Raw genomic sequence first — 25,108 nt, forward strand, 5'->3', positions numbered from 1 at the left:
GGCTGGTGGTTTTGAACTGCTGACTTTGAGGATCTTAGCTCAACTAATAAACATTATGCCACCCTGGTTCTTCTGCAATTGTGACAGATAATTCTTTGTTTCTGAGGCCCTGTGTAGGATTGGAGGTTTAAAAACAACCCTAGCCTCTACTCCAGGGGCCCTCAAACTTCAGCCCATGGGCCACATGCGGCCTGCGAGGACATTTATTGGGCCCGCCCAGTGTTTTCGCCCCGTTTTTTTTTACTTCAAAATAAGATAAGTGCGGTGTGCATAGGAATTTGTTCATAGTTATTTTTTTTAAAGCTATAGTCTGGCCCTCCAACAGTCTGAGGGACCGTGAACTGGCCCCCTGTTTAAAAAGTTTGAGGAGCCCTGCAAGTCTGCTCACTACACTAGATGACAGTAGCACCTGACCCATCAGTGATAACAATAAAACATCCCTGAGGGAGTGGGGGAAGGGAATGTTACTGCTATTTGACAACAGTTCTGGGCCAATGGTCCCCATTTATTTCCCAGATCAACTGAATTCGAATATCCAGGGAAGAGGCCAGGGAATGATATGAACTCACACATATGAGGTTTTGCAAGGTATCTGTGGTAGTTACATACTTTCAGGTCAACTTGAAGATATATACAAATGTAAGCATGGAGTTTAGCCCTTCAATCAGGTCACAGCCTGATGGGGACTCCTTGTGGGTGAGACATTCTCACAAGGAGGGTGGTGGGAACCTCCCCCTCTCCCTGACTCCACCTTCCTGCTGGCTGGCCTTGGTGGCTGCCAGAACCCTGAAGATACGTCTACTGCCATTGGATCCACAGGATTTTGCACCCACCAGCCTGTTATATTTTCACATTCTACATCATCGCTTGTGACTGCATGAGTTTGTAGAGGGACTTATGGACTAGTATCAGACTTATAGACTTGAGTTAGGCTGGCCTGGGATGTTTCCCTGATATACAAAACTTTTTGATACAAAACTCTCTCTTACACATTTATGAGTGTCTCAGAATTTGTTTCTTTAGTCAATCTGGCCTAACACAGCACTGTGATATACAGCTAGTATTTAGAGCACCTTCCCAGACTACTGAATACAGGTCTTTAACTCTTCAACTCTGGCTCTGTCCTCTCTGGAGGTTCTCTAATATACAGGGAATGGAAAATTTAAGAATTAAAAGTTTACACATGACAAAAAAAATAAGCAAAAGGAAACCAGATGTCCCTGATTCCATGTCATCATAAAATAAGATATGAATTTAAAGCAAAGCACTCAAAACAAAGACTCGTGAGAAGTGGCTTCCGTGGCCTGTTGCCAACTACGTAAAATGAAGATGTCTCCTTGCGAATTTACACGGGCTGGCCTCCAAAGACCCTGCACTGAAGCTTCAGAGGGAGCCACCACCTAAGTCTCTTCGCAGAATCCTAGTCCCTCCGAGGAAAAAAGTATTTTTAAAGTCAAAGAGGCATGGTAAAGAACTGTGAAGTAGCCAGCGGAAACCACAAACCCAAACAACCAACAACAACCTCACTGCCAGTGAGTCAACTCTGCCTTAGGGTGAACTTAAAGGACAGGGTAGAATTCCCCCTGGGGGTCTCTGAGACTGTAACTCTTGAAGGGAACGAAACACTCACTTCCTCCCAAAGAATGGCTGGTGATTTTGAATTTCAAACTTTGAGATTAGCCAACCAACTTCTAATCACTTCGTCACACCTTGGAAAATCCTTTGGCAAAGAGGCCTATAGCACTTGGTTTGACTAGGCTTCTCATACACACATTTATTTGGGATATACCATGGGCAGGCATGCAAGTTCTGGAACCAGCGTGTCTAGAAAGAAATCCTACTATTTCATGAATTCGCTCTCTGGTGCTGGAAAAGTTATGTAAATGGAAATAAGAACAGCATCTCCCACAACGAATCATTGTAAGGATCAGTGCACATAATCTATACGTTTGCAGTGCAATGCTAGGCATTTAGTTTCACAATTAAATTATCCTTGTTATTATTTTGACCGTGAAGTTCGGTGGTTACCATCTACCCCATTCTACCCCCACACAGAGAAGGCAATTTTGGCTACCATCTCAGACTATGATTCTATGAAATACAGTTAAGGAAATGAAGCTTGAGACTAACGTGAGTCAGACTAACAATAACGATCCAGAAACCAATGATATTCTTACAGTTTCAACCATAAATCTGAAGGGGGCAATGCTGGACTCCTGGCACCTCCCTTGAAAGCAGGGACCTTGTTCATCATTGAATCTCCAGTACACAGCACCTGCCAGATCTACTGAATGATTGATGGTAAAGGATCACATATCATTTGTCTCAATAGCACCATCCACTTACCCGCCGCCCCATTTCCAAACCAAACTCACTGCCAGCCAGTCGATGCCGATTCATAGTGACCCTGCTGGGAGTTTCCAAGACCGTAACCGTTTACAGGGATGGAAAATCCAGTCTATCTCCCTTGGAGATACTGGTGGTTTTGAACAACTGACCATGTGTATCACTACCCAACACATAATCACTATATCACCAGGTCTACAACAGCTCCATTTACTCCATTAAAGATCTTAATCCACACGGATTATGAGATATTTTTATGAAACACTTAAAGGAACCCTTGGGAGAGAAGATGACAAAGGGGGTTTATACAATTCTGAACAAACTCTGCTAGGCAGCAAAGCAGACTTGGTCTACCAAGGTTGGATTTACATGCAGCATTCAGGTCCTTAATGAAGGCTCAAAGGAAGGTGCACCATAAACCCCAACCACTTGCTCTGTGAGCTGGAGGAAAAACCACTCAATCTGAAACCACCGCTCATGAGCGAGTGGCCACCATTATCAGTATCTCCCGTCTGCCATGATTCCCCGGAACCACAGCCAACAATAGGTCTGAAACATCTCCTATTAAGTCCAGTTTTGAATGATTGCTAAATTTACAGCAACGATTGATGATTTCAAAGTCGGGAGGGGTCGGGAACATAACCAGAGAATCAGGTACAGAAACACAATAGGAGCAGAGGAAATGAATGCCTTTAAACCAAGCTGACTTTTAAATTACCATGAGGGGAAAAGAATTAATTTCTAGTAATGAAAAAAGTCTAGGAGGTGTGGGGAAGAACTTAAATTTATTGAACTTCTGCAAAATGCCAAGCTCTATATTCTTGATGCTAAATTATTTTTCCCCACCACGATCACTTCAGGTATTTAACATTATCTCCATTTTACAAATGAGGAATGGAATCTCAACGTCAAAGAAGTCTTGTGGCATTTGATAATAAACCAGAGAACTAAATTTAACGTTAAGGGCTCCTATTCTGAGTTCTCAGTGACCAGTTTGATTTCCAGTTTTACCACTTGCTAGCTATGTCATATGGACTATTCATTTAAAGGCTGTTGTCCTAGTTTCCTCATGGAGCGGTCTGCTGGCATAGTGGGTCACCAGTTGAGCTGCTAACAGAAGGCCAGCAGTTTGAGGCTCTCCACTCCCATGAAGAGTTACAGTCTAGGAAACCCACGGAAGTTTGACTCATTCCCGTTGGATCACCTTGAGTCAGAACTGATTCCATGGGAGTGAGTTGGGGTTTTGGATTTCCCTTGTTCATAAAATGGGAAAATAACAGTATCCCCCAAATAGAAAGGCTATATTTAATAGCTATATGTTTACAGACTGAATAGAAAATATAAACAGATGTTTCTATTAGAAAAATGTAGAGCTGACTGCACAGTTCCCTCACCCAAATGGCTGATACTTTAAAGTTTACCGAGCATTCACACACAAACAGTTTCTCATCTGACCTTGTACATTGGGCAGGCATCACTGTCCCTTTCTGAAAATGAGAAAATCGAGAATCTGAGGAATTCCTTATTCATGCCTACCCATGGAATAATCATCTGCCTATTCATTTTATTTCATTTAGGTACTCCACTTTCAACTCTCACTTTGGCAGAATAAGGTTTGGACACTGGATTGTGGTATGTGCTTGTGTTCTATTGTCTACCTGTGGTTGCCTCCACACCACAGGATCAGGACTCAGTCTGTGGCTAATGATTGGTGCTGGTGGTAGGTGGACATACCCATGAAAGAATGCATTGGCTTAGGATGAGAACGCTAAAAAGTGTCTCCAAAATTAATAAAACATGAGCGGCAGACTCCATATCCAGAGTCCTCCCCTCTTACCACATGGTATTTCTTCAGATGGTAGGATTTTGCAGAATTTTGAAGATGGGTAGGGTCTTGGTGACCCCCTAAGCTAACACCTCCATTTTACACATGAGGAGTCAAAGGTACAAAGAATTATTGTAACGTGGTCAAATTCACCCAGCAAGAAGGTAGGCAAGCTGGGCTAGAACCCAGGTTCCCTGAGCCGAGGTCAGTGACGCTGCTCTGCACCCTGTCCGATTCAAGAGATGAAAACTTCCTCAGTCGCCCATGTGTCAGCTCAGCCTTGTGAGTGATGGAATATGGACCTCATGCACCCAAACCACTGTACACATGCATGACTAGTCTGCTCATGATACAGTATGAAAGGGGACTTCTGCTGGGACTTAATCTGAAAGATAGCTGTCACTAGTGATGACACCCCACCATGACTGGGTTGAGAGAAGGCAGCCTCCACGTGTGTCTGCATGAGCAGAAAGATGCCTTATCCTGCTTATGGACACTCCCTCGCATTTTTAAAATGAAGCTTTCAGATCATGCTGGGCTCTAGCTGGGATGCTGGGTCAAGAGAACTAGCTAAGGTTTGAGGACTGGAACATCTCAGTAAGGCTGGCCCTCATACCTCGGAATAAGATGCAAATGCCAAACTTTTAATGTGCCATGTCCATGTCACCACAGAGCGAGACACATTGGGAAATTGTCTGCTGGTGTCCCTTATTGTTTGAACAAAGCAGCAGCGTGTGCCGAGGGAGAAAGCCCCATGGACAACTGCTTCTCTCCGATTTTCACGTGATGAGCACAAGACCCTGGGTACTTATTTGCATGTGTGTCCATGTGAGTCTGGTAGAGTTCTTGCATATAGTTGCTATCCTCTCAGCCATGTATGCCTACCCTGAACTTTTTAGTTTGTAATACTTGTTATTTAATATGTATTTAGTTTATTATAGATGAGCAATACAAAAGTATGACCAGGTGAGTATGTATGTAAAACCAAGCCAGTTGAATTGGTTCTGACCCACGGTGATCTCCCCCATGTGGCAGAGTAAGTAGAACTGTGATCCCTTGGGTTCTGGGGGCAGTGACCTTACAGAAGCAGATTGCCCGGCCATTCTGCATCTCCCAAGGACTCAAACCTCCAACCTGCCAGTTAGCAGCCAAGTACTTAACCATTTGCACCTGAGAATCCTTTGTATATGGAGCTTCTGTGTGTGTGTGTGTGTGTGTATATGTGTGTGTGTGTGTGTGTTTAATTAATGTCAGTCCACCTCCTGAGTTCAGGGAACATGTTTGTGTTTTACATCATTGTATACTGAGCCCCAAACACAGTGTTGGGTCTGTGGCTGGTGTTTAATAATTAGTCAAGGATTAAATAAAGGAAGGAAGAAATAACTCAACAGCAAGGGGCCTGACTTCTGGTTTGACCTCCACCATTTAATTAAACATGTGATCTTAGTTAAGTTTTATACTTAATTGTGGAGGTAGAAAGGATCCTAGAAATCAGCTTGTTGGATGACTGCAAACTTTGCTTATGCAGTAGAATCCAAAGCAAAGCATCCAGGAAATCTGAACCCCAAAGCAGAAACAGAGCTGGAGAATCCACCTAATCATCTCTCTCACAACATAAAAGAAACTTCTCTGACCGCCTGAATTGACCCAGGGGCTAAATAACTTTTGTTGAAGACCACTGATCTCTGTGTATGTTACCATTTGACAGAGGAGGGGAAGAGCATGCAGGAAAGGAGGGAGCTGACCTGCTGTCCCATCCCCAGTTCCTGACAGAGCTGGAATGAGGAAACCTCAAACCAATGCACCACCATCAAGTTGATTACACTCAGAGGAACCCTATAGGAGAGAGTAGAACTGCTCCTGTGGGCTCCCATGACTCTACATCTTTACAGCAGTCGAAAGCTTTGACTTTCTCGGAGATGCTGGTGGTTCCAAACTGGTGATGTGGGGTTGTCAGTCCAATGTGTAACCCACCAGGGCTCTTGAGCTGCAAGTAGTCTCAGCTTCTACTTCTTTAGCAATATTCTACCTCTCAGCATCTTTAAAACCATCCCTGGGATGTTTATGCAAGGGTTATGAAGAAGAAGGATGGATTTGTTTGGGAGAGCCCTTTCAGGGTTCTGAAACATTTCAGATTGGCAGACCATATGGAGAGCCACTGAGCCCAGTGATTCAGAAGAATAGTTGTAGAATTGGGTGGGTAAATGCTTGAACCCAAACTCCAGTCTTAACCCTGGGCTATACAGTCATCCCTGCTGAGTGTGGATTTTCTATCTGGAAAATGGCAAGGTGCTCAGCACATCACAGGGATGTGAGGGTGGAGAGTTCTCCCTCCACAGTACGTCATGGAAGTTCAGTAAGTGACGGGTACTGCTGAGCGCTGCACATGGTACACATGTAAGTATACAGTTATTTCAATAATCACCCTACCTACCCTTACAAAGCTCTGTTATAATCATTGCCATGTCCCATCATAATTAGATTGTAGCTATCCACAATCCTCAGTGTCCAGCACAGGGCAAATGATATACATTACAGAAAAGTCATCAATTATGCGATGCCTATAGTCCTAGCACATTTATGAGTGAGGCAGTAGCCTTATAACCAAACTTTGTTCTCAGCAGAAACTCCATACTTTCTACCCTATAACTTTATTTGAGCTATTCAATTATTTATCTTTAAAATGGAACTATGAATGCCAGTCTCCTAAACCTTAGAGTGGTCTTAAACTAAAACCCACTTCCATCAAAGCAATTCCTAACTCACAGAGAAGAACAGACCACGGGGTTTCCAAGACTTCAAATAGTTAAAGGAGCAGAATGTCTTCTTTCTCCTAGAGAGCAGCAGCCACATGCTTAACCTCTGCACCACCAAGGCACTTTCAAGGTGATCTCTGGGGGGGGGGTGTCTCAGATAAAGTGAAGGGGAAAAAGCCATATACCATATATAAGAATAAGGAGTTATCGTTGGACCAAAATTCAAACAGATAAGATCTCCTGTTCTGAGCACCCAGTTTGCAGAAGGTTATAGATGACTGTGAAAGCCCCAAATCCATTTTCGGAGTCTCCATGCGGATTAACTCTCCAATGAATTCTCTCCAACGAATTCTCTCCAATGAATTCCCTGGGACCAGTGACCAGGGATGTGAAAGCCCTGCTCACAGACAGAGCACCTCAGAAAGTGAGTTGTTATAGATATAGTTAGGTTAAAATTTAACATCATTGATTTTCCCTTTTAATCCATTTTTAATTGGTTTTCATTTTTATGGTGCTCTTTCTTTTGGACTGAGATTTTACTGTGTTTATTTTGTAGTTTGTTGGTAGAGAGAGGATGTTGTGTGATTTTCTTTATATAAAATCCAAAACAAAACAAAAACCCCAAACTCACTGCCATTGAGTGGTTTCTGGCTCATAGCTACCCTACAGGGTAGGTTGGAGCCGCGCCTGTGGGTTTCCAAGACTGTAACTCTTGGAGGGGAGAGATGACAAGGGTTTCTACTCCTGTTGAGGGTTACGCTCTTGGAAACCCACAGGGGCAGGTCTAACCTGTCCTGTAGGGCCGCTATGACATGAAATCTAAGAGAGATAAGTCTATAGAGACAGTAACTAGATCAATAGTTCCTGAGAGTTGTGGGAGGGGAGGTTGGGAATGATGGGGAGCTAATAATGATGGGTACAAGAATGAAGAAAATGTCTTAAAATTGTAGCGATGACTGCACAGCTCTTTTTAGTATATTTTAGACAGTACATTGAATGGCACATGAATTATGTCAATTAAAAAAAAATCCCATAGTTCTCATCATTGTGTTTGCATTCCTCCCTGCATTCATTTTCTATGAGTTTCCAATTTTCCCTATCACTAGAAGAATCTCTCTCCAATAGCTCTTTTGTGCCCACTCTTCCCTTCACCATTAGGTGGATTCTATGTACAGGACAGGGTAGAAATGCCTCTGTGAGTTTCTGAGACTGCAACTCTTTAAGGGAGCAGGCGGTTCTGGACTACTGATCTTGAAGTGTACAGTCCTTGCATAACCCACTATGCCATCAGGGCTTTTTTCCACCTTTCAAGGCCCATAAAGAGTTTATTCATCGACTTTTTGCATAGAAAGAGTCATTGCCAATTGGACTTCCCCTCACAGAGGAGTCACAGGGAAGAGATGAGCCAATCAGGGTGCAGTATAGCACCAATGAAACACACAACTTTCCTCTAGCTCTTTGGTGCTTCCTTCACCCCACTATCATGACCTCAATTCGACCTTACAAGTCAGATTAGACCAGATCATGCACACTGCTACAGATAAGAGGCCGCCCGTAACACAGGGAATCCGGGACAGATAAACCCCTCAGGGCCAACAAGGAGAGCAGAGATACCAGGAGGATTAGTGGGGGGTGGGGGAGAAAGGGGGAATCAATCACAAGGATCAATTTAGAACCCCCTCCCAGGGGGGCAAATAATGGAAAAGTGGGTGAGGGGCAATGGAGGATGATGTAAGATATGGAAAAAATAATCTATAACTTATCAAGGGTTTGTGAGGGAGGGTGGGTGGGGGACGGAAGGAGAAGAAGCGGGGAGCTGATATCAGGGGCTCAAATGGGAAGAGAATGCTTTAAAATGATGATGGTGGCATATGTGCAAATGTGCTTGACACACTGGAGGAATGTATTTATTGTGATAAGAGATGTAAGAGCCCCAAATAAAGGTTTTTGTTTGTTTTTTTAAAGAAAAAGAAAAACAGTCATTGCAGAACCGCCATGAGCAGCATCACAAGGACTTCTTTACAGTTGGTGGAGAAAACATCCTGTATCACCCAACCCAATCCCCAAAAGCCACAAAATGTGCCATATTTTCATATGGAATGTATGGAAAATTGAAGACAAATTGATGCCCTTTTAACCACAAGCCAGGATCCTCTTCTTCACCACGCTGCCTGGCTCACCTGTTATAATTGCTCCAGAAGTGAGCAATTTGGTCCTTTTTTCCCAAAAAACTAAAGATAAAGATTAATTTCCAGGGGGGGTCCTTTATTCATTTATTTTGAGTTTTATGTTCTCCAAGTTATGTAGGTCCACAATCTTTCATAGTGTGCTTATTATTACAAAGCAGGGCCAAAATCAACGTGTGAATCCAGAAATGCACTATCGATAAGCTCTGCCCTCGAAAAGTTTTCAGTTATGTGAGAAAGAGAAACAAAAATGCACTTTAATTCCAAATAGATTCAAATGAAAGAGGGATAAGTGTAAAGAACACTTATTAACCACCTGATCTATGCACATGACACAACTTCTTTGATGAAAGTCAAGAGGACTTGAAGTACTTCACACCATCAAGACTACAATATAAATTACACTTGAATGTAAAGAATACAAAAATTTCTCACTAGTGAACCAATAAGGGCCATCATGTAAAGTAAAGGAAAGTTTGAAAGCTTCAAAGATTTCATTTTATTTGGCTCTACAATCAACACCCATGGAATTAACAGTCATGAAATCAAACACTATTGCACTTTAAAAGTCTGTTACAGTAGACCTCATTAAAGTGTTCCAGAAAAGGTGTCACTTCGAGGAGTAAGATGCACCTGACCCAAGCCATGGTACTTTCGATCACCTCATATGCATGCAAAAATTTGACTACAGAAGAATTTGTGTATTTAAATGTTGGTGTTAGCAAAGAATATTTAATAGACCGTGGGCGGCTAAAACAACAAACAAATCTGTCTAGGAAAAATACAAGCAGCATGTTCCTTAAAGTTGAGTCTCCTACACTTTAGACCCATTATCAAGAGGGACCCTGTCAACGGACATCCTGCTTGGTGATTCAGAAGGTCAGTGGTAATGAGAAGTCTCTCAATGAAATTAATTGACACAGTAGAAGACGCAAGATGGTCTTACGCGTGGCAAAGACTGAGGATGGTGCCGAGCCAGTGTTTCATTCCGTCGTGCACTTAACTTACTCGTGTGTTTCTATGAGGCAGAAGCTACTAATGTCGCCTAGCAATCAGTGCAGCCCATGGTGCAAATATCATGGGACTGGTGGCTACATCAAATGGGGAAATCTAAGATCATGTTAAAGAAGAAAGGGTGTTGGGCTAAGCCTGATTGAATGAATAAGATCTGCTTAAGTTGCCTGTTCATTGAACGTTCTTATTTGTTTCAAAGTGTGTAAATATATTTGGGTAGGCTACTGGACACATTAGTAGAATTTGCCGAAGAACAGTTATAGCTGATGGGATTGAGTAGAAATACTCCCACTATGGGTACAGGTAAATCAGATTTTGATTCTAGCTCTACTGTTTATCGAATCTATGCCTTTGAGAAGCAATGTGAAGGTTTCAATGAGACATCGTGTAAACTGTAAGCAAAATGTGCAGCATATAGGAAGTACTCAAGGAATACTAGCTATTCAATCATCACTTTGTGATTGCTCATCTCTTTGGCAATTAAAAGACAGAAACCACTCCGTATAGCAAGGCCCAACCGAAGGTCTGATCCCACAAAGCACATGATGAATGCAACGCACAAGTGGCTCAGTTCAGGTCTTACCTGTATATTTTATATCTGGTTGTAAATCCTTGACGGTGTCTTTCCACAAAGGATAGGTAGCTCCTGGAGTGGTGGAAAGGCCCCCTGTCTGAAATAAGCCAATCAAATTCCTTGGAGACATGTTGGTCTGTCCCAGCTGGTTCCTGGTGGGAGGGCTGCACCGAGACAGGGCCCCATACAAACAGGAAGTAGAGGAGCTCAACAAACCTCCAGTTCATGCTTTTCTGCCGGCCTTTTTCCTCTCATTCTTGCTCCATTCTGTGGAGTCCTATGCAGAAAAGAATCAGAAAAAGAAAAACAGGAAAGGAAAGGAAAGGAGGAGAAAGGAAGGGGGAGAGAGCAAGAGAAGAAACAAAAAAATTGCAATTAACACAATTTCATAGCAATATCTTTGGTCAGGACAATGCTTGAAGGCTTATAAACGCAGAACAGATACTGGCTGCCTGACATAAAACCCAAGGAGATCTGGGGTTACCTCCCTGCAGTGCTATTCACGTGCTGTGTGAATGTGTGGTAAACTGTTAGCTGGTTAAGAATTTAGTTTACAAATCTGTATAACAGAGGATGGACTTACGTGCCAATATCTGTGCATTACGCACTTTGTGGGTAATTGTGGCACCTTCTGTGTTGAATGAATAGTAGAAAATGAAGGAATGTAGAAACAGATTCAAATGGCCAGTAAGGTGTGTGGAGATGGAATTCACATGTCTGTTCAATCCACTGTTCTCAAAAACAACCTGCTTCATACAACAGAACTCTTATTTATTGTCTCACATACACATATGTATCCACTAAGCCATGGCTTTGCATCTTTGAATGGAATACACAATGCCTTATGATGGATTATTATCATGATAATAAAATTAAATATTGCTATATTTAATTTCTGAATTAAATACCCAATGGACAAAGAATTTGTGAGGCTCATTGGTGTCTGTGATAGGTTTTTGTACCAACATGGCACCAGTAAGAAAATATGGGTGGAGTTAGTGTGTCAATCAGGTCAAAGTTCGATGACCTCCCTTGGAGGTGCGACCAGGATATATGGCTCACAGAAGTCTCTCTCTCTCTCTCTCTCTCTCTCTCTCTCCTTCGCTCTCTCTTAACCTTCCTGATTTCTGATCCTGGGATCTGCCAGAGCCTTGCAATGTTTTCCACCAACTTTGGATCCACATGGCTTTGCGCCGACCGGCCTGTGATCTTCCTGGATTCTGAATCATTCCATGTGACTATGTGCATCTGAAGAGGGACTTATTGACTATTCTCAGACTTATGAGCTCGAGGTGGCCTGGGCTGGGATGTGTTCTTGATATAAGTTCTTTCTTAGATGTGTCTGAGTGTCACTGGATTTGTTTCTTCAGTCAACCCGGCCTAACACATGGCCAGAGCATCCACCTGCTGGTCTCCTGAGCTTCTAGGTTCTCTTGTGTTCATACAAATGCAGATATGTGGGGTCCTGCAAACCACTTATCGGTGATAGCAGCATAAAGAAGCCCTGGTGGAGCAACAGTTAAGCGCTCAGCTATTAAACAAAAGGCTGGCAGCTTCAAAAAGCCCAGGGCTGCACAGGAGAAAGAGCTAACCATCTGTTCTCATAAAGACTCCACTCCAGAAAGTCCTATGGGATAGTTCTACTGTAGCAACAAAAAGCCAAAAACCAAACTCACTGCCATAAGTCAATGCCATCGCATAGCGAGCCTATAGGATGGAGTAAAACTGCCCCTGTGAATTTCCTATGCTTATTTATGGGAATGGAAAGCCCTGTCTTTCACCTAGGGGGTTAAGGATGGTTTCAAACTGCTCACCTTATGGACTTCAGTCCAAGACATAACCACTACGCCACCAGGGCTCCTACTCTGTCATATGGGATATTTCTTTATAAAAATGGACTGAGGGCCACTAACAACAATAGTGGAGCTCTGCTGATGTTGTAGGGTAAACATTAGATTACTAATCATAATCAGTACTTACAAACCACCGGCTGCGACTCCATAAGACAGAAATGAAGTAATCTGTTCCCATAAAGATTTACAGCCTCAGAAATCCTACATAGGTTCGCTCTGAGTCAGACAGCACTTGATGGCAGTGGGCAACACCAATAACAGCAACCAACATAACACAGTGAAACTGTTGAGGAGAATGCGGAGACTCCAACAACAAACCAGCTCACCACCCTTAAGTTGCTGCCAACTCATTGCGACCCTATAGGATGGGGTCAAACTGCCCCGTGAGTTTCTGATACTATAACTATTAAAGGGAGTAGAAAGCCCCATCTTCCTCACTTCTGGTGGTTTCGAACTGCGTACCTTGTGTATTGCAGCAAATGTGTCAGCACTATGCTGAGACTACGGGGCAACTATGAGTTCAAGTCAACTTGATGGCATTGGTCTGGGTGTTTGGAGGAAGGGATGGCTTATGTAGAAACTCCTCCTGGGGAGGAGGGAAGAGGAAGCCCAAGACCACCTCCAGCTTTTGGAAAATGAGCAAGTCTTGCTTGTGTCATCTCACCACCATTCCATTTCTGGCTTAATTTACTCTTCTGTTAATTTACTATTAATTTCCCCTTTCCCCACTTACTTTAATGTGCTTATTTTACTCCATCGTCCAAGGCAACTTTGAACCTGGCTTATAAATAGATTTCATCAGGCAAGTTACTTTAATTTTCTGATTCTCTATCCCCTGTTGTTTAAAGTGTGGTTAACAGAGGAACTTAAATCCAACACTACTGGGGAGAATTAAATGACATAACTTATGTAAAGAGTCCCATTCAGTGTCTGGCATATTGTAAATACTCAACAAATGACATCAATGTTGACAATGATGGATGGTGACACTTCTGATGTCAATTTATCCCTTGCTAGGGAGTACCTTTGATCATGTTGTCCCCACTGCCTATCTGCGTCCTATTTGTCCTTCAGTAGCTAGTTAAGGTCATGTCCTCAACTGTCATTTCCTTTTTCTACTCCTCTCCTGAAGTGTTAGTTTTGACTTCCTCTCAGGTCTCGTTCATTTTATGATCACTGTATGTGTTAACACTTATTATATGTCATTATGCTTTTTCGTGTGCCTTTCTCGTGTGCTGGACCCTGCAGCTCTCACTAGCAGGAGCCTTCAGAAGAGAGCCAAGCCCTCTCAGTAGTCCTCACAGTCCTCCATCAGCCAGTGACACATAGGGGGAGAGCACAATATTCTAAAGCCATATATCACCATAATTACATATCATACCTTATTTGTCTACACTCCATCTAAAAATAGGAGAAAAGAAAAACTAAGACATAGAACATTTTATAATAGGTAGATGCAAATTTCCTGCCCAATTGGGTCTGTCTCTCGGTTGTCCAATTGTACTATTTTATGATGAGGTTTGCAAAAAAAAAATGTGCTTGGCACTGAAACCCCCAGCTGTCAGGAGCAGAACAGTGGGCTGGCAGAAGCTCATGGTGGCTCCAACTTTTGTTCCGCTCCTAAAACAAAGCCATACACATTGAGTGCAGAACTGCTAACAACTTCAGCTGCCAACATTGTCTGCCAGAGCACACCTGGATGCCAAGCAGGAGGTGGAGGTGATTGTTCAGAGCTCCCAGAGGAAAGCAACAACACTCTGGCATCTCAGCGTGTCACCCATACAGCCTTGTTACATGACTTCCGCTGCAAGGGCAGAGTGGGAGCCTGCAGCAGGATTGCCCAGCTGCTAGACTGTGCACAAGGAAACAGAATACAGAACATCTCCGCCTTCAAAAGTGGAACCAGACTGCACATGGAATAGCAATGTGTGTGTTATGTGTGTGTGTGTATACCTGTGTGTGTGTGTATACCTGTGTGTGTGTGTATCTGTATAAAGAATGGAGACCTCTGCCTACATACTAAAATTACAATGCACTCTAACCCAGTGGTTCTCCCACAGGGTTGATTTTGCCAGCAGGGGCCATTTCACAATGTCTGGAGGCATCTTTGCTTGCCATGGTTGAGTGGGTGCTCCTGGTATCTGAAGGGTAGAGATCAGCGGGGCAGCTAGGCATCCTACATGGTACAGGAGAGGCCCTCAACAACACAGAACATTAGCAAAGGTCGAGAAGCACTGATGTAAATGATCTGAGCCTGGTCTGATCAGGACGTCGAGGTCCGCAATGTGAAAGACTTGCTCTGCATCACCTCAGTAGCAGTCTGGGCTATGGTCCTGTCTTCTAGCTTCAGAGTAAGTACTTCTTCATCCTGTCATACTGTCTGCACATGACAGCAAGTATGTGTAGCTATGTTTGAACCTCTAATATAATCTACACTTACATCAGTTAGTAAGGATAAAGGTTTCCAGGACAACGTTTAAATACATCTCTGTTGACCTAGAAAACCATAATAATTCACAGAGCACTAAAACTATAAACGGAAGTTTTTAGACCATGCATTTTAATAGGAACATATACTTTGGGGGTCAAGAGCAAGGAATTGTCCGTATGTTATCTAAATGTTGTAATACATATAATGAACAACGCTGACTTCCATTTGGGAAAAAAAAAATCATATGAACAGCAACAACATTAGAGTTTTCATTGAGCATATACTGTTGAGAATGTCTGTTCCCTTGGTAGCCGCCTACCCACTAATGGAAGTGTTGGGATTGTACTTTCCTCCACACCCTCAACTGGCAGACCTGAGTTAATGACCTACAAAGCTGATGCACCATGGACAGGGTAATTCATCCGTCTATTTCAGTTTCCCCATTTTTAAAAGGAGGACAAAACAGAATGAACACCTCTTATGGCTGATAATGATTAAAGCATGTTTTTATTTATTTATTTTTTTTTAACATTTTATTAGGGGCTCATACACCTGTTATCCCAATCCATACACACATCAATTGTGTAAAGCGCATTTGTACATCGTTTCTCAAAACATTTTCTCTCCATTCAAACCCCCGACATTAGGTCCTCATTTCTCCCCTCCCTCCCCGCTCCCCCCTCCCGCATGAGCCCTTGATAGTTTATAAATGGGTATTTTGTCATATCTTGCCCTGTCCGACGTCTCCCTCCATCCACCTTTCGGTTGTCTGTCCCCCAGGGAGGAGGTCACACACCGTTCCATGTAATTGGTTCCCTCTTTCCTACCCATTCTCCCTTTACCCTCCCTGTTTTGCCACTCACACCACTGGTCCTATAGGGCTCATCCGTCCTGGATTCCCTGTATTTTCAGTTCCCATCTGTACCAGTGTACCTCCTCTGGTCTAGCCAGTCTTGCAAGATAGAATTCGAGTCATGGTAGTGGGAGCGGGGAGGAAACCTTTAGGAACTAGAGGAAGATTGTATTTCTCATCATTGTTACATCACACCCTGACTGGCTCATCTCCTCCCCGAGACCCCTCTGCAAGCGGATTTTAAATGAAGCTATTTTAAAAAAATAGAATTTAAATCATATTTTAAAATAAGATAGGTATGATATTCTATAGAAAGGTACATGCCACGATTCTGGGCTTTCTCCCCTTCATCTAGCTAGAATGGTGCATTTCATTTCCATGTTATATTTTAAGGGCAAAGCATTGTAGGTGTTCCAGGGATTTATCCATCCATTAACACAGTGAGCAGCTATTACGTATCGGAGACTGTTGTAGAAGCCGGAGCTTTCACAGCAAGGGGGCAACCCAAAGTCTCAGGGACCTTCATTTCCAGTGTGGGGGTGGGGAAAATTAAACAAATGAGCAGTAACTACATGTGTGGCGATCAAGAGAGCTCTAAATCAACGGAAGCCAACAAGGTAGCATTGAGAACAAGAACATAGCTTTTTATCCTGTAAAGAGCTGCTCCCTAAGCTTGACTCGTGTGACCCCATTGGAGAAGTTTAAAATGCTGTCCAGGCAGCTTTCATCCCTAAATCATGTGACCTTTTTCTCCCCCTTGTCTGCCTTGACCTTGAGATGTGCTCTACCCATCTCAATGTCAACATTGCCTAACCCAAATGTCAACATCCTCCTGCTCTCGGAATGTGCCCTTGGTCCCTCCTTACTCCACTCTGCCCTGCCTCCCAAAGTTAGGCAAAATTAATGCTTATCTTGGTTTCTGTAAACTGCTTGCTGTAAGAAATGTAGACCACTCAACAGCTCCCCACTTACCCACTGGAACGAATGTAATACCCTCACTTCAACCCCACAAACCTCGCCCCCACCCCCACCCAGCCCACACACCACTTGCCAAACGGGCTGTGGTTTTGTCCTTATAAGCCCCATCTGAATATTGCTTGTGGCCTCCGGGGATTTTTGAGAGAAACTTGAGTCCTTCCGATGGCCACCGATTAGAATAAAGACTCCCATTTTGGACATAAATGGCATTATAGTGGTTCTTAATGTCTTGATACACACAGCAGTACAGGGTAACAAATAACAGCTTCTTTGATACAGTAGGCTCTGAGCAAAGACCAGAAAGATGTGAGGAGAAAGTTGTGCAGATATTTCAGGGGGAAAGTGGTGTCTGTGGAAGGTGAGAAGGTCAGCGTATGTTGGATTAGGGTGGTTAGGGTGGGGGGTTGGAGCCCCTCAGTGGCACAGTGGCTAACATGCTCAGCTGCTGACTAAAAGGTTGGAGAGTCGATCCACTCAGAGCTTACTCAGAAGAGAGACTTGGTGTTCTACTTTCCAACAAGTAGCTACTGAAAAGCGGAGCAACACTATTCTCCTCTGAAACACACGGGGTTACCAGGTATCTGCGTGCATCTGGGAGCCACTGCTTAGGCAGAGGTCAGGTTGAATTTTAATCGTTCACTTGGGGAACTTCATTTAGGTATTATGAAAGTTAGTACAAGGAGAGACTCATGTAATAGCTGGGCATTTACTCGGTGCCAAGGAGTCCTGCTGACAGAGTGGTTATGAGTTGGATGCTATCGAAAAGGTCAGCAGTTCCATCCCACCAGCCACTCGGTGGGGGGAAGATGAGGCTTTCTGCGGTTGTAAAGACTGATAGAGTGAGAAACCCAAAGGGGCGGTTCTACTGTGGGCCACAGGGTCATGAGGAGTCGGAATGGAAGGCCGTAGGTTTGGCTGGTTTGGATTTACTGTGAGTGAGACATGAGCTAGCTGCATTACACACGTGACTTCATGGTGATGCTCCAATAGGGAAGGGCTATTAAGGTCCTCATTCTATAGATAAGGGGAGACTGAGGTTCAGTGAAATGACGTGGCTGGCCCAAACAAAGCCTAGCAAATGGCAGAGCTAAAATTCAGAGGTGCCATCCAATCAGGGAGTCATGAGCTTTGTGTGGCTATCAATCATTTGACATGTAGTTAGTCTAAACCCAAATGTGGTGTGAATGTAAAACCACCAGATTTCAGACTTGGTCCAAATAACAAAACATCATTTTACATTGATTAATTGTTGAAATATTACTATTTTGGTGATAATGAGTGACATAAGATATATGATTGAAGTTCATTTCACCAGTTTCCTTTCAATTATTTTAAAGTCTCGGCTAGAAAATTTGCAATTACATATGTGGCTCTCATTCTACTTCTACTGGGCCAGACTGGGCCAGAAGGCCCCCTTCCCATACCCTGTTTTTTTTTATCATTGATTAGAAAACTCAGCTCACTCTCCCTTCCAGTCCTTTGCTGAGCTACTGCCCAGTTATATCTCTTCCCTTCAAAATTAATAAAGAAACAATGAAATAAACAAATAATAGTTACACTGCAAATAAAATAATCCCTATGCTCCATTCCCGAAAGGCCAACCAAACCAGCTGCCATGGAGTTGATTCCACCCCCGTGGTGCCCCCAAGAGTCAGTCTGACTGTGCTCCCGCAGGGTGGAATCAGCATCACGTCTTTCGTATGAGTCACTCTGTGGTAGAATCCGACTTCTAACTTTCCCATGAGCAGCTGAGCAGAATGAGTTACCCACCCAAGGTCTCAATCACCACTTGTTTCAGAGATGGTGTTTTCCTCTGAGATTTTTGCCTGGAATTTCCTGTCACTGGAGTTCAGAGCCTGTGAAAGAAACACTGGTTCCATGCTGAGCACTGACCTTGACCCTTAGTGACCTTGGGTGAATCACAAAGGTGAAGCCCTGATAGAGTTGGAGCTGCTGCTGACAGGAGCTTACCATGGAGGGTTCACAAGGCCCCGGCTGAATTGTGCTATTTATAAGCCTGCAGTGTTATTAAGGGGATTGGGTTCATCCCACACAGAGCACATTCTCTCATTGTTGCCATTATAAATTATTCACATTGGATGCAGAAAATGATGAGAGAAGATGGCCTTCCAGCCAGGGTCAACTCCCCAACCCCTCCTCTGGAGCTCTCTAGGTGGACTGCCAGGTCACAGGTCACATCCTGGAAAAGGTGATGGAAGGGAATCCCAACCCCTACCAGGATCACAGGAGAACTGGAGGAAGTCGATTGCTGCATCTGAGAAGGTGGCCCACAGGGCCTACGCTGCCTAGTGAGCCCAACTCAACTAACTGATTCAACCAGCCTCAACATGCATCCCGGTAAGCCCACTCAGACATCATGCCTAAACTCCAGACCTACAAAGTTAGGTGACCTTGACCATCACAGTGAACCTTCTCTTTTCAATTTCCGCATCTGTAAAGGGCAGGGGAGGACTGGGAGGATGGGTACCTCTTATTCAGGTAATCATTAAATGGAGTTTTAAAATAAAACTTTATTTTAAAAACAGGATTTACATAAGATTTTAAATAAAATAGACAACATATGCTAAAGAAAGGTGCATGATCACTCTTCAGAGCTTAGGAAAAGGTAACCAAATCCCCTTTTTGTGATTCTGAACTTCTCAATGACTTCAACAACACAAAATACCAGCTGTTGGGATTCCCATCGGAGTGTAAACTGGAAGTATGCTTCCAGTCTTCCGCCTACCCCACGCCCCACCTCCGGGTGGATGAGAATTGGAGGGAGAAGTCCCTCACATTAAGCCCAGAGAAAAAAGTTTCATGGAGACCACTGAACAGGACAAATACCCCCTTGAACTTGGAAAACACTGACTTACATTAGAGAAATCAGAAACAATGGATTCAAAAAAAGTGCAGTCTAAAGAAAGGGTGGTGGAAATGCGGCATCAGTGGGGCTGCCTGTTGGTTTTTAAATAATTGGCATGTGCTTCAGGGGATCAGAGTTAGATAAGAGTCAGGTGGGGTTCTCCAGCATCCTGAGTGGAGGAAAAAGGTGGATCCCAGCCAAAGGAACCTGGAGTATATTGAAATTCATCAAGGACCCATGGGATAAGGAGCAGGCAAATGGATAAAGAGATGCACTTTCCAATGTCCAAGGAGTAATGACCAAGCAACCTCAAATATGAAAAGAAGCCCTGAGATAACCCCAGAAACATTGTAACCACCACAAAATGTTAGCACTAAATCCAAATGTCTTCCAAGCTGAGGCAGAACTGATGTTAAACTGTTTAAAAATGCTAGTTGAGAAAGCATCTTTACCTCCCTCCCTTGACCAAACCTTCCACCCTAATGACGCCAGGGGTGAAGGTAGCACAAGGGATGAGAGACAGTAAGAGCAGTAAATCCAGGAAAGATTAGATAAGCTGGAGCAAAGGAGAAATTCCCACTTGAAATGAATGTTGCTTTATCTGTTGCAATATGGGACAATGGACATATTAGTTACCGAATGAAGACAGTGCATGTGCTATAGAAGTGAGCAGAAAAAATGTCTTCAAACTATCAACAATAACAACAGAAATGGTAGGCTTTGACTTAATTATCACCCAGATTCTGGGGAAATCAGACCCAACAGTTGCTTTAAACAGGAAGAGAGAAGAATCAAATAGGGTTTTGATCTTATCCCATGAATTCTGTTTAGCCAAAGTAATGCTTTCACATTTTTAAATGTTAAACTCAAAGCCTGATTTAGTGTTGAGAAACTAATTAAGGCAGTAGTCTTCAAAGGAGAATTTACTAATCAGGACGCATGAGGGTACATAAAACATTAGAACTTCTGATGTACTTACTGATTATGCATTTACAACCCTTTTGCCTGCACAAGGCACTTATGGCACTAGAATGAAATACGGGAGCCCACGAGCATAGAGGGGCTGGGTCCCCTTTTTCCTTCAATGCACTGTATTGCCATGGACTAGTGGGACAGATTTTAGGAGTAGGTTATTTAGTTTTAGCGAAACCACCTCTCACAAAATGGGCCAAGGGTTTACTACAATTCTTGCAAAGAAAATGCAGATTAAAAAGAGTAATGATGATACAGGCCAATGTGAACAGGAAAATAAAGGGGGACTCACCACTTCACAATGTCGAATGGAAACAATGAGGATCAAACACGATTAATTTTCCCAATAATTAGACAAAACACTTCAAGTCTACCAAGAAGGATTTACAAGGAGTACTGTGAAGTTTGGCCCATGCTCTAAACCAGTGATTCTCAACCTGTGGGCCGTGACCCCTTTGGGGGTCAAACAGTCCTTTCACAGGGGTCGCCTAGTACATCCTGCATATCAGATATCTACATTACTATTCATCACAGTAGAAAAATTATAGTTATGAAGTAGCAATAAAAATAATTTTATGGTTGGGGGTCACCACAACATGAGGAACTGATTTAAAGGATCACGGCATTAGGAAGGTTGAGAACCACTGCTCTAAGAAAATACTGAACCAATTATTAGTGTGCCACTAACTTATAAAGGTTATAGATGTATTTTATATATATATACACATAATATATATAATTTAGATACTTGTATTCAGAATTACACATAGTAAATCATTTTACTAACTGTTGTGTGAATACAAAAATATATTTAGAAACCACTGGAATGAATGTCCATTCTAATTTTCATTTTGTGTACTATTTATTTTCAGCAGCATACTCAGCAGCTTTCCTAGAAAATCTATCAGCATCTCAAACTCTGAACATGACAAAGTCCATCATTACCTCCTCACATTCCTCTTTCTTCTAGAATTCCAGTAGACTCTCACAGTCTCCCATGCCTTGTTCACGAGAAGCCTAGACTCTTCCTTAGCTCCGTATCTTCCACTCACAACTAATTTCCAGGTCCTTTCTATTATTTTGTTTTCATAGGTACCCAATTCCTTTGCAAATCATGTCCTTCTCCCATGTTCTCGGTAACCTTTGGAACAAGTCCATATTCTGCTTTTGGAAACACCGCTTTATCTAAATCCCTGCTCCTTTTGCCAGTAGCCACTTTGGACATGGCTCACCTATGAATCATCAGCTTGCTAATCATGCTGATCCAGGTGCATTCAACTCTTACAACCTAAGCATCACTCCAGCCCTCAGAGTGACCTTGAAAAACAAAGACATAGCAATGACAGGCCTGTTGCATATCTTATCTTTAGTCTGACTTTCAATAACTTCCGTAAGCAGAATCCTTTGTATAGTCATCCACCTGTCCTACTTCAATTCCTCCACATCTCACCCTCAATTCTCGTTGTTATACAGATCCTCTCTCTTATGTCACTGATAAAGAATAAACTTTTATCCATTGGTGACTCCACGTATGTTGTTTCCTATAATGCCTGTGTTCATGCTTCATTGGATCAAACGTCAGTCGTTTGAGCAGAACAAGGGAGTAGGGATGGTCTAGAATAAGGACAGGTGTTTGATGGGCTGTATGCTTTCATGACACTTACTCAAACTATATCCTCAACAGATAATCAGAGAAGCTGAACTTTATGAAAATGAATGTGGCATCAGTAACAGAGGAAGGCTTATTAACAATCTGGGATATGCAAATGAGACAACTTTGCGTATTGAAAGTGAAGAGGACTTGAAGCATTTGCTGATGATCAAGGATAGCAGCCTCCAATATGTCTTGCAACTCAATGAAAACAAAACAAAAATCCTTACAACTGGACTAATAGGTAACATTATCATAAACGGAAGAAAGATTGAAGTTGTCAAGGACTTCATGTTGTTTGGATTCACAGTCAATGTTCATGAGAGCAGCAGTCAAGAAATCAAACAACGCATGACATGGGTTACTGTACTTTGAAAATGTTATCAGAAGACACCAGGCCCCAGAAAAGGACATGCTGCTTGGTAAAGCAGAAGAGCAGTGAAACAAAGGAAGGCCTGGATAAGATGCACTGACACAGTGGCTGCAACCAGAGGGTCCAACAGATCAACAGTGGTAAGCATCAAGCAGGCCAAGGCAGTGTTGCACTCTGTTGCACACGAAGCCACTGTGCATCAGAAGCAACCCAAGGACACCTAATAGCAACAGGCATGCTGCCTTCATATTTAATATATTTCAGGTTAATTAAAGGAGTGGGCAGCTGACTGCTGAATATCTCTCCAAAAGAAAAGAGGGAAAAAAAGTCCCTGCCAATGAATGAATTCCAACTCATAGTGTCCATGTGGTTTCTAAGGCTGTCAGTTAAATAGATGAACCTAATCTTTCTCACTCAGAGCAGCTGGTGATTTTAAACTTCCCCACCTTGCAATCCAACCCATGATCCACTACGCTACTATGGCTCTACAGTATGCTCAATTTTGCCTAGATAATCATGTCCCACTACTTTAATTCTACACAATAATCCTTTGACACAGAAGACTTTGTAATTTACAGATGACAAAATTGAAGCTTTTCTTAAAATCTGAATATTTCCCCAATGCCATTGCATTTTAAAATGACAGAATTCACTTCAACCCAAGTCAATTTTAAGTAAGTTCTATGGTTCAATGCTTTGAAACAGTTTGCTAAGAAATCATCTGATCCCTACAATATTTTCCTTGTTTTGGCTGTCACCAGATATTTATATGTTAAGTATTAAGGTAGCAGATGGACATTGGGCCTCTACTCAAGAACTCCCTCAACACAAGAACACTTTGTACTAATAATCTGGCACTCGGAGATGCTCATCTTCCCTGACACAATCACTGAAGACACAATAGGTATATTAGCAAATGTGGTGAAGAAAGATGATGGTGCCTAACTATCAAAAGATAGTGTCTGGGGTCTTAAAGGCTTGAAGTTAAACAAGCGGCCATCTAGCTCAGAAGCAACAAAGCCCACATGGAAGAAGCACACCAGCCTCTGTGATCATAAGGTGTCGAAGGGATCAGGAATCAGGTATCAAGGAACAAAAAATATTATTGCAAATGAGGGGGAATGCAGATTGGGGACTCAAAGCCCATCTGTGGACAACTGGACATGCCCTTACTGAAGGGTCATGGGGAGGAGACGAGCCAGTCAGGGTGCAGTGTAGCAACTATAAAACATACAACTTTCTTCTAGTTCTTAAATGCTTCCTTCCCCCACTCCCCACTATCATCATCCCAATTCTACCTTACAAATCCAGCTAGACCAGAGGATGTACACTGGTACAGATAGGAACTGGAAACACAGGGAATCCAGGATAGATGAACCCTTCAGGACCAGTGGTGAGAGTGGCGATTCCGGGAGGGTGGAGGGAAAGTGAGGTAGAAAGGGAGAACCGATTACAAAGATCTATGTATAACCTCCTCTCTGGGGGATGGACAACAGAAAAGTGGGTGAAGGGAGATGTCAGACAGTGTAAGGTATGGCAAAATAATAATAATTTATATATTATCAAGGGTTTAGGAGGGAGGGGAGAGCGGGGAGGGAGGGGAAAAAATGAACAGCTGATACCAAGAGCTCAAGTAGAAAGCAAACGTTTTGAGAATGATGATGGCAACAAATGTACAAATGTGCTTGACACAATGGATGGATGAATGAATTGTGATAAACATTGTATGAGCCCCCAATAAAATGATTTTTTTTAAAAGATATAGTGAATGAGGTCTTAAAGGCTTGAACATAAACAAATGGCCATCTAGCTGAGAAGCAACAAAGCCCACTTGGAAGAAGCACACCAGCCTGTGTGATCATAGGGTGTTGATGGAATCAGGTATCAGGCATCAAAGACCCGGATCAAAAATCATATCAATGCAAATGAGGGGGAGTGCAGGGTGGAGACTCAAAGCTCATCTGTAGACAATTGGACATCCCCTTATAGAATGGACACAAGGAAGAGACAAGCCAGTTAGGTACAATATAGCACAGATGAAACATACAACTTTCCTCTAGCTCTTTAATGCTTCCTGCCCCCCACTATCATGACCTCAATTCTACCTTACAAATCTGGCTAGACCAGAGCACTGGTCTAGATAAGAGCTGGTACAGATAAGATCTCACAGCACAGGGAATCCAGGACAGATAAACCCCTCAAGACCAATAATGAGAATAGAGATCCCAGGAAGGTAAGGGGAAGGTAGGGGGAAAAACAGGGAACTGATCACAATGATCTACATATAACCCTGTGTTAGTCTGGGTAGACTAGAGAAACAAATTCATAAACACGCATATATGTATAAAAGAGAGTTCTATATAAAGAGTAATTTTACATTAAAAAAGCATCCCAACCCAGTCCAGTCCAAGCCCATAAGTCTGATATAAG

The 25,108-nt window shown here is 42.8% G+C and overlaps 1 protein-coding gene across 2 annotated transcripts in view; it reads right to left on the reverse strand.

Moving 5' to 3' along the window:
* BRINP1 (BMP/retinoic acid inducible neural specific 1) overlaps positions 1-25,108 on the reverse strand; it is a 223,638-nt gene that overhangs the window by 156,239 nt on the left and 42,291 nt on the right. For both annotated transcript variants that reach the window (XM_004712553.3, XM_045296663.1), the window contains exon 2: positions 10,711-10,978. In XM_004712553.3, coding sequence (XP_004712610.1) covers positions 10,711-10,928 — 218 coding nt within the window. In that variant the 5' untranslated portion in view covers positions 10,929-10,978. The remainder of the gene's footprint in view (positions 1-10,710; positions 10,979-25,108) is intronic.

This window comes from Echinops telfairi, unplaced genomic scaffold, assembly GCF_000313985.2.
Source record: "Echinops telfairi isolate 266 unplaced genomic scaffold, ASM31398v2 ScPeMD7_7410;HRSCAF=8448, whole genome shotgun sequence".
NCBI classification, from domain to species: domain Eukaryota; kingdom Metazoa; phylum Chordata; class Mammalia; order Afrosoricida; family Tenrecidae; genus Echinops; species Echinops telfairi.